This window comes from Mchenga conophoros, linkage group LG7, assembly GCF_057382185.1.
Source record: "Mchenga conophoros isolate Kocher_MC1m ecotype Shallow Benthic linkage group LG7, M_conophoros_male_GT1.1, whole genome shotgun sequence".
NCBI classification, from domain to species: Eukaryota; Metazoa; Chordata; class Actinopteri; order Cichliformes; family Cichlidae; genus Mchenga; species Mchenga conophoros.
The window spans coordinates 16,798,314-16,808,284 of NC_140532.1; the positions used below are offsets into that span (position 1 = coordinate 16,798,314).

Consider the following 9,971-nt stretch of genomic DNA (forward strand, 5'->3'; position numbering starts at 1 on the left):
ACAGACTGATTGTTGCTGTTAGCTATAATCTCTGAATCTCTGCTGATCACAGATGTAGGCTTGTTAGCTGAGGGGTATTTCTGATAAAGAGACAAATGTCAGGGGGAGGGAGATTCGCACTCTGGCATTACAAAAGCTGGCACCATTTCAAGATATTATGTTTGCTGTGCTGTCCCCAACGCTCGAGAGAAATAGTGGGTGCAAAGAGCAACACATTTCTCCCAAGCTCCTCACAGAGACGGGCGAGCCTATCGTTGCCATCGTCTGCGAAACTCTTCCGCCCCACGCCCGTGCTGCGACGTCGGATTTTGAGGTCAAGAAGGGTGCGAGGGCTGGTTCGGTCTTGAAAAAGCAGTATGATGATTGCTAGTTCCACATTTATTGTAGTGACGGTGGCATCTAAAAATTTAAGAAATAAAAAAAGGTGACATTTTCTCCCTCAAACTACTCCATGTTGCATGCCAATATGGGCGCTGTGCAGTGTTCACATAGGAACAGTGGGCATTAAAAATGTTGCAGCTCACCATGAAAACAAACACAGCTTGTACTTTGTATGCTGATTAGTTTGAGAGCTACACAAAGGTAATAAGTGCAAGGGCATTGGCTTGCATATGTAAAACTCAACAGTTTATTATCAGTGACTTTTTTTTCCCCCTCCGCAATGTTAATGTGACCATGTGGCTCATACCAATTAATTCCTTTGTTGTTTCAACACCATATTGAGCTGATAATGAGTTTGTTGACCTCATGGTGAAACCCACACTATGAAATTTTAAACAAGTAAGTGGTACTCGCTGTTTTTCTCCAGGGAAACTTTTTAGTTGCTGTTCTTGTAGCTATAAAAAGGGGTCTGTGCAATGTGTGAACAGTTTTGGTGTAGCAAGCAACGACGCTACACTTAAAGCATGGTTTGGTTGATTGGCAAGAATCACTTGATTAGCTCTGAATCATGATTATGTTAGATAAGCACTCAGCTTAGGTAAAAATAACTATTTTGGTAAGGTACCTAAATGATTGCAGTAAAAAAAAAAAAAATTCTCTCACTTTTTTAGTGCTACTTGCTGAAATTATCGATGCTGTCACTGTTATTCGGAGGACAGTGTCAAATAAGAAAACTGCTTCCACTCAGTAGTTGTTTGCTGTAACCAGCTCCTGTCAAGGTTGCTCATTAAGAACATATATGGGTCATATCTTTCTTCAAACACAAGCAAACGATGCTGCAAAGAAACACAACAGAATATGACAACACACACACAAAAAGTAAAACTACCTCGTCTAGTGTATCAATACATCATCATCAGCAGGATCAATAACGCACAGGCCGGTTGTTCCTTTATTGCTGTGCTTGCACATGGCAGTCGCTTTGCTGGTTCATAAAAGTCACGCAATATTATTTTCTTGTTTATCATTAAAATTGTCTCGCACTTTAGCGCACGTGTAGTTATTTTATTAATAAAGAACTGAAAAAAATTAATGAGCAACGTCGGAGATGGTGAAGATATCCTCAGAAAATATATTAGCCTCATAAATCATGACAAGTGGTCCTCTGCTACATATATTACCTCCGTGAATATTACCACCTTTATAATGAAAGGCCTCTAATTGATATGGGTGATTCTGGGATTATCGCAATAATAATGCATTGCACACCCTCTGTGTGTTGTGCTGAATACATTTTTATTGATCTTGATATGATAACTGAATTGATCTAATGCTAAGCTCTTTGTAAAATATATGATTAAACCTAAGAATCTATTTAGAGTACGTTGTACGTTTCAACAAAGTGATGAGGAGGCATTATGTGCGTCTGCATGGCAGACAAGCCATTTTCATCTGTATGTAAATGCTGAGTATGTAAATAAGCCATGCAGCACCACAGAGGGAAATAGCTGTTGGGCTTGGATTTATCATTTGCAAACTGTTTGATCCTCTGATCTTGTGGCACATATACACATCCGATGTCTTTTTACAACATATCAAATTTCAAGATCATACACAATCACATAACAGGCGATATTTCCTCGTTTCATTCATTCACTCAGGCTGGATCGGGGTTTCTTGGCTGTTAAGATCGGGTGGGAGTGGAATCAGGCATAACAAATGCTTTCTAGCAACAATGGAATCTAGGTGATGTTTTTTTTCTCACATATCTCCTTATTTCCTAATGCAATGATGCCGCATTCATACGGTGCAACTTTAATCTTGTTCTGAAAAATTCCATTAATCTCGTACGTTGCTCACAATACAAAAGAAGAAATGCTGAGGAGTTGCAAAAAGAAAAGAAAAAAAAAAGACACTGGTGCCATATTTTATATCCTCGCACTGCCTTACCAAGGCCCAAGTGCAGAACATGCTAGTCGATTTCCCTGCTTAATGCAGCACATTGAAAGTGAATTAATGAAAATCCCCCCTCGTGGAATGAGTGTTATTGGGGCTGCCTCGAAGATGGGCTGTCAAAGAAATCGAATCAAATGGGGGGGACAGCCATTTTGTCCTTGCCATATAGATTATTTATCAATCTGACCATCTGCAGTGACGCATGCCTGCTTTTAGAGTCAGTTCACATACACAGTAACCTGACATCAACCTACCAGCTGGCCATAATCTGTTTTTCAGTTCAGGGTTGACTGACCGCAAATGCATTTTCTTTCTGACGCTGGATTTTTTTTTTCAGTGAAATATATATAATTGAAAACTCATTTAACACCCAAATAACCAAATAGAAACATCTACCTTTCAAAGCACAGGAGTATGATGTAATAAATATGCAATATGTGAATGGCCTTAAGATTTTAATCAATCATTCCACTTCAAACCTTCAAAGCACCCTTTTAAATCTCTAACTGCCAGAGTGAAACTGTTTGAGCAAACAAAGAGGAGAAAGAAAATGCAGGGGCTTGCGTGTTTTCAATTTAGCACTTTTTTTAAATGGATTCCTTCTTTCACAATGATCTTAATCTCCTCTGAAGAAAGCTGTCTGGTACCCTCCCCTCGCTTCCACTCCTCCATTTCGCAGTCATTTGCATGGGCAGAAAGGAGCTCGCACAGAACACATTTCAGTGCCAGGTTCCTCTCATTAAGTCACCTGTCACTTCAGGACTATTATACCAGCCTCGTATTAGCGTCACCTCTCCTCCCCAATAAAGCACCTGGAGGACCGCCGTGAGCCCACAGGCTGACGGCGGCCTACACATTTCACATTAGCCACTTCTGTTTTACACGGCGCCACATCACGTCGCTCAAAATGGATTGCTGATTTTCATAATGTGCATAACATACACAATGGCAAGTGGTGTAATTTATTCTACTGAACACAAAAATTACACCAATTGCGCTACATAATCAAACGCACCAAATGTTCTCGCTGACTGCCGAGCTCAGAAGGGGGAAAAAAAAGAATTAGAGGAAAAAAAAGAGTGAAAATTCTCTGCATTGGCTGCCAGGGGCACGGCAACTTATCCAACCGCATGAGGACTATATCATCAAGAATGCGTTTGTTATCTCTTGGGTACAGATACAGTAAAAGGCCCTCCAGATTGTTCCTGCACGTTTCAATTACATTTGACATGCGGTGAAGGGTTTCGACTTCAAAAAGCTTCGCTCTCTGCACCACGCTAAACCGTGAAGCTGATGCTTTGCGTTGTAGTTTTCGATCGCCAGGCGGCTGAGGTGTCAGAACTGGCAAGCATGATAATGGTTATACTTCTGCTGGCTTATGGGCCCTACAGTGACCCTCGTGTCTGTTAACCTTGCTTTCTCTGTCTTATAAATCCTATCCTGAGAGTTTTATAGGGCTCACTTGTCAAGCCGTTCCGGTTGTATTTGGTGGGTGGAGCTGCAGCACAGACAAACGGCATAGGTGATAAATTCTGCATCTGTTGAGTGACTACAGCGTACACGCGTATTTGTTACACCGCAGGACAATTTACATAGTAAATGTCACAACAAATCAGTAATTATAATGACCATTCCTCCTAGGCATCTTGGCGGGCAACGAGTACATTTCAATATATGGAAACTGTGTGTGGGCTTGCGTGTTTGAGTCAGAAGCTCGAGCCTATCGTGTCTATCAAAGGTAATGTTTGCCAGTGTCCAGAGGAACGTGTCTAGGTTTAGCCTACGCCAGACTAAGCCCTGTCCTCCCCACTCCTCTTCCCCTGTGGGTTGCGCTTGGCTTCCACCGTTTTCACAGCTGCTCTCAGCAGTGCACTCCATTACACCTTAAATCACTTAAAAGATCTGAAGCACCAAAAACTCCCTCTGCAGCTAATTCACCCTGACCATGTGGATCATCCAGAGAAAATAAGAGCAGGAAAACACTGCAATGTCTGATTCCAGCCTAATAAAGTGCAATACCAGCTTAAATGAACAATATTAAATCAAGACACTAAATTATACCCTCAGACTCACTTGCCGTTATCAAAGATACCGCAAAGCTGCAGATAAAAATCTCATATTTTACACCCAGTTCTTGAAGTTCACGGCAGAAGCAGATTCCTCTTTGTTGGATATCCGAAAGCAGCCACGGAGATTAGGCTCAATAAAGAAGGAGGGATAAGTGGGTCTTGTCCTGTGTTTGGTGGCACAGAGGAGTAGACACACAGAGGCATGACACGCAGCTGCACAGTGCTATTGATTCTCCGCTGGTCTCCAGGCACCCTTCCCTTTCATTCAGGCTGCCTGCCAAGTGCCTCTGAACAGGAGCCCCTGCTCTCCCAATGTCTGCACGTCTGCTTAAGCACAATCAATGGGCCATCAGCAGGGGAGAGAACGCACACCACAGTCTTTACTTCCACGGGGTGCAAGTGAGGGGAAATTGAAAATATATGTAGTGGAAAGGCATCATGATACCATGCAGGCATAAAGCATCATTGACTAACAGAATGAAATCAAATGCTTTCAAAGGCTTCAAATGGAGGTTCCAGCCAGTAGTGCACCCGCTAGTCTCTAAATAGCTTATTTGCCAGCGAATGAAAAGACAACCCCATTCATATGGGTCTAAATACCTATTTGTCAGACGTGGATCAATTTTTCTCCATGCTGAGCTCTGATACATACCATCAGAATACCTCATTTCCCCTGATCAGATAAGCATCTGAAGGTGATTGGAGAAGAATATAGCAGATGCTTTTCTTACATCGCTGTATCAGTAGACATGACTCTGGTTTGTAGGCTTGTATGAGATGTGTTTTTTCAGAAGCACGCCTTTAAAGACAAGGATGGATCGTGAGAAGGGGCTGACTTTGTCTTACACTGATGAGTATTCAGCCTCTCCAGCAGTGGTCCACTATGCAGCATTCTGCAGCACTGTAAGGCTTCGGTTCAGGTTGCGAATCTGTCAGCCGGGCTGTCATGGATCACAATGGAGTGACAAAGATGTCCCCATTACCAAGGACATTTCAGTTTTGTTCTCTCGCGGCAAAAAACATCTTTTTCAAATCCATCTAGAGCAACACAAAGACTCCGAGCTGAATGCAGCAATATCTTTGTTTCTCCCCAAAGATAAATAATGAACCCTCTTACACAACTCATCCTTCACCCGCGCTTTGAATCCAAATGGAAAGCACGGCCGATGCAGCATTGTGTACGAGGTGGCTCGCTTCAATCACCAGATCATGCCCATTACTAATTATGCTCTCATTGGTCATTTCGAGGGTGAGTGGTAGTTCGACTGATATTGAGTGAGCACAGAGGGAAGAGTTGTATGCCATTAAGAAGACAGAAAATCCACTAACTCAGTGTCACCCGCAGCATGAGCACAGATAGAGGGAAATGTCACCGTTTAATTATATAACAATTACAATAATGATAATAATAACAAAATATGCTGCCTGCAGAGCTGAGGGGTACTCAGGTGCTGAGTGGCTGCATCAATGCAGATGTGAAGGAAGACAAAAACAAGAGGGATTATTCCCCCCCCCAATCAGGTTGTGCGCAATGTGGAGATCCCTGTGTCAGTTCAAACCAACAGTAATAATGATAGTAGTACAAGAAGGAATACATTTTGAACTTAATATTCTCAGGACTGTGCCTTACATAGCTCCAGCTTATGCACTGCTGCAGACACACACACAAGTACACACTGCCAGAAGCAATTTGTTTTTGTAGTGTTTGCTTTGCGATGTTGTGATTTTGAAATTAAAACCCGGGCCCTAATTTCTGTGTCATCAGCGAAGAGGAGGACTAACACTGGCTAAGCGGCTGTGCTCAACCTCATACGAGCAGCAGCAGCGAGTGCTGAAGCAACCGGTATACGTTGTTGTGTTTTTCCTTTAGTGTGATTGCGATTCCCCCGTTGCTTAAACTCCGCATTACCTTTTTTGTTGATTTTTGTTTTGTTTTGTTATGCGAGCAGGCATCAGGTCAAACATATCGACGGTGACAAAAGTTTGCAACACACAGAGGTGGTCCGAAAGCGCATCACCAAAGAAGACTGGGAATAATGCTCATAACAACAATAATAATAATAATAACAGCAAGCCACACAGTGCAGCTGAGCGCGCTCATCAATACAAATTAATTTGATGTAATCGTCCAACCCGAGTTTAATTATTCTATGCTACATCAGCACGTGGTTGCGACCGGCGGTGTTCGCGAGCATGAAATTGGCATTCAAATATTTACTGCACCTTGTTGAAACGGAGAGAGGGGAGCTAAGAGAGGGTGAATGAGAGGCGGAGAGGAGGCGGTGCAGGGAGAGGAGAGGTGTGTGTGTGTGTCCCCTATACGTTGCTTTGCCTTTAATTTGGCCTGTTAATGCGGTATGTGGGAGCGTGGTCAGTGAGCTGTAGTTTGTTTGCTCCTATAGCTCGACAATAAAAGCGCCTTTTTTAAAGACACTGCGGTAACCTTTGGAAAGGCATTCGGTAACGACCCTCAGAAACGGGCAGGGACGGTAGCTTACCCTCAGAATGATAAGAGGTGCTTGTGAGGGGCAGGCTCGCTGATTGGGGAGCGAATCGACCACGGAAGCTTCTATAAAGCACACTGCTCCTGCTCTCTGATTGGCTGAGCATTAATACGTTCAATGACCCACACCTGTGGCCCAGCTACAATTTTCTAAAATATTTTTATGCAAATTAAGATCTACTAGCTAATTGTAAGTGCTCGTTGAGAACACTACTACATAATAATTGTTTAATTGTTGGTATTATTGCAGTAATATTAATTTTGAATTTTTTCATTGTTGTGTGTTATGTGTGTTTATCGACACAGTATCAAAGCCGAGCTGGTGAGTTGTGGTGTGTCTCGAGCGCTTGAAGGTTTTTTTTTTGTTTGTTTGTTTCTTTTGTTTTTTAATGGACTTTTGCAGCCACCTACCCCAGTGTTGTCATGGTGACAATGGTGTACCAAAAGGCTGCGGGGATACTGGTGAACTTGCTGGCCGTGGAGCCTTTCTCCGCATAAAACATAACCGTGGCAAAGATAATGATGGCCATGGTGAGCGAAAAGAGGAGGAAGCCCAGCTCGGAGGCGCAGCTCTTCAAGGTGTAGCCCAAGATGCGCAGCCCAGCGGAGTGCCGGGAGAACTTGAAAATCCGAAAAACCCGGAAGACTCTGAGGGTGACGAAAGCACCGCTCACCTGGTCGTTGTCGGTCATCACCAGGCCGATGTAGTAAGGCATGATGGCGACCACGTCGATGACGCTCATCACACTTTTCATGAACTTGTACCGGCTGGGCGCCGCGATTAATCGGAGGAGGTACTCGACCGTGAAGATCATGACGCACGCGGTGTCCAAACAAAAGAAGGCTAGAGCGTAACGGTCTCCACAGGAAATCTCCTTTGACCTGTTGGGCAAAGACCCACAGGGAACCGTCTCCACCACGTTGGCCATCACTGATATGGCAATGAAGAACCCCGTGACATAGTAGAAGACCAGAGCCAAGGTGCTGGTGTGGGGGTTTTCAAAAGCCCGCCACAGGTACTCCCGGAACGTCAGGTTGACTGGCGTGACGTCATTGTTCATGTCCATCTCCTCGTCATCCTGAAGCCTCTCCGCGTTTTCGCGCCTTCGGTCTTTGTACTCCTCGTAGCAGCAGTCCCCGATGATCTCGGGAATAATACCAAAGAACGCGAGCTCCTCGTCGTACGCGGATATGCATTCTTGGCGCGGATAGTGTAGTTTCCCCGTGCGGTAGAAATTGAGGATGTGTCTGAAGATGTCAGGGTCGCGGTCGAAAAAGTATTCGTTCGTCTCCTCGTGGAAAAAGAAGTCTCTCTCCGTGCTCCCCAGCAAAGTGTCCGGGTACCTCTCCAAAGTGGTTCGCCACGTTTGAAACTTGGTCCCACTCACGTTGAGGATAATAAGTCCGTCCTGGGCTTTCCTCTTGTCTTGAGGAGGCATGGGCATCGGGGTGCTCGCCACGGGCATCCATCCTATGGCCGCTGCTCGGGCGAAGGGAAGCCATGCCGCTACACCTGCTGCCATGCTGACCTGTAGTTTCTTTTTTAAAACGACCCTGCTCCGGTTATCACAGTGCTACGGCTCGGAGATGAATTGCATCTGCAGGAAGAACAGATAGGGACAGTGACGGTTATAGGCTTGTGGAGCAGAATGTGATAAGAAAACGCATGAGCCCATTTACTTTTACTGATACTCTATGGTGTTATGCGCAGTATCACTCTCCACAGCCTTATCAACAGTGTAACTGTTCAGTTATGGAAGCCCACTTTGCGGCAGAATATGAATTAGATTTCGATCATCATCCATCAATAAAAGCAGGCGTGTTTCTTCTTCTTTTACCCCCGGTCTCAGCAAAAAAAAAAGGGAAAAAAAGAGTAAGAGAAAAGGGGAAAAACACCCACCTTAAAGAAGGTTTCTCTTTAAACTGCATCCACGGCGAGTTCAATAAATACCTATCATAGGAAGAGAATACTTGCGATTCCGCCACCCATCTATGTGTCACTGCACCCAGACGAGAAGGGGGGGAAACAGTAGAAAAACGTTGCATCAACAAGTTAAACAATTCAAGCGCCAGTGTTTCAACAGAGCGGTCATCTGTCCAGGCGCGAGCCTTTCTTTTTTTCTCTTCTTGACATCCGCAAGGCTCATGTGCACAGGCTTTTCCTCCCGTTGCAGCTACTCCTCAATAAACTCCTGTTCCTTTCGTCGACTGCAAGACCATCCTCCCCCTTCCTCACCAACAAGCCCCGACTGTGGAGAGAGGAGAGAAAATCGTATGCAGAGAGAGGAGTGGTCCTATATCTGCACCCAGAAATTCCTCTGCTGCTTCACTGTGGGGGGAACTAATCAATGCGTAATGGTGGTCTCAGTAGGCGGCATCGCCAAAACCTCAAGTTAACGCTTTTGTTTGTGTGTTTTTCCTCTCGTTGCACACCAGGGACTTACTCTCAGCCGTATATTACTCCGCTCTAATATTATGCATATTGTATAATGTCGCCAATATAATGACATGTCTTAGATAGAGTGGTTTGTTTTCTATGGAGGTCGTAATGAACATCGGCTTTATGTCGACGCATTAACGCACATATAGTTCCTCAAGGCGCATTTTTTTAAATGTACTCGTGTATTATTTTTTTTTTACCAATTTAGAGGGAAAAAAGTAAACCTGACACCACTCTAGCTTAAAGGAACACGTGAGTGCGCGCATACTCGAAATTTTCTGACTGTAATCTTCAGCCTGAGTTTGTTTAATTTTTTTCTACATAAAAACAAACATCCGATCTCAGATCTGCAACAAATCCTGATCAATACGGTTTCCTGGACTTGCACTGTTGTGTAATGCTGTTGAACAGAGTTACACAGCTTAAAAGGTCAACATCATTGGGCTACACCGCTCTACTGACATTTTCCAAAATAACCTTAATCAATTATATGTCTGGCGTGCTCTATAACGTAACAACACTGGCTTTCCAAGGGAATCGAGACAGCTGTGTCCACTGTGTAACACGTGTTTAGACTCAGGCCATGTTTGGCTGTGAAAACAGCAATTTGGGACATAAAGAG

General features: G+C 44.0%; 1 protein-coding gene across 3 annotated transcripts in view; it reads right to left on the reverse strand.

Moving 5' to 3' along the window:
- Positions 1–9,349, reverse strand: part of LOC146569912 (A-type voltage-gated potassium channel KCND2-like) — a 31,914-nt gene extending 22,565 nt beyond the window's left edge. For 2 of the 3 annotated variants that reach the window (XM_085282586.1, XM_085282584.1), the window contains exons 1-2: positions 8,810–9,349; positions 7,321–8,507 (exon numbers count right to left, since the gene is read on the reverse strand). In XM_085282586.1, coding sequence (XP_085138712.1) covers positions 7,321–8,432 — 1,112 coding nt within the window. In that variant the 5' untranslated portion in view covers positions 8,433–8,507; positions 8,810–9,349. Of the gene's footprint in view, positions 1–7,320; positions 8,783–8,809 lie in introns of those variants that run through there. The other variant, XM_085282585.1, reaches the window with a different exon arrangement.
- Between the last annotated feature and the right edge of the window lie 622 nt (positions 9,350–9,971).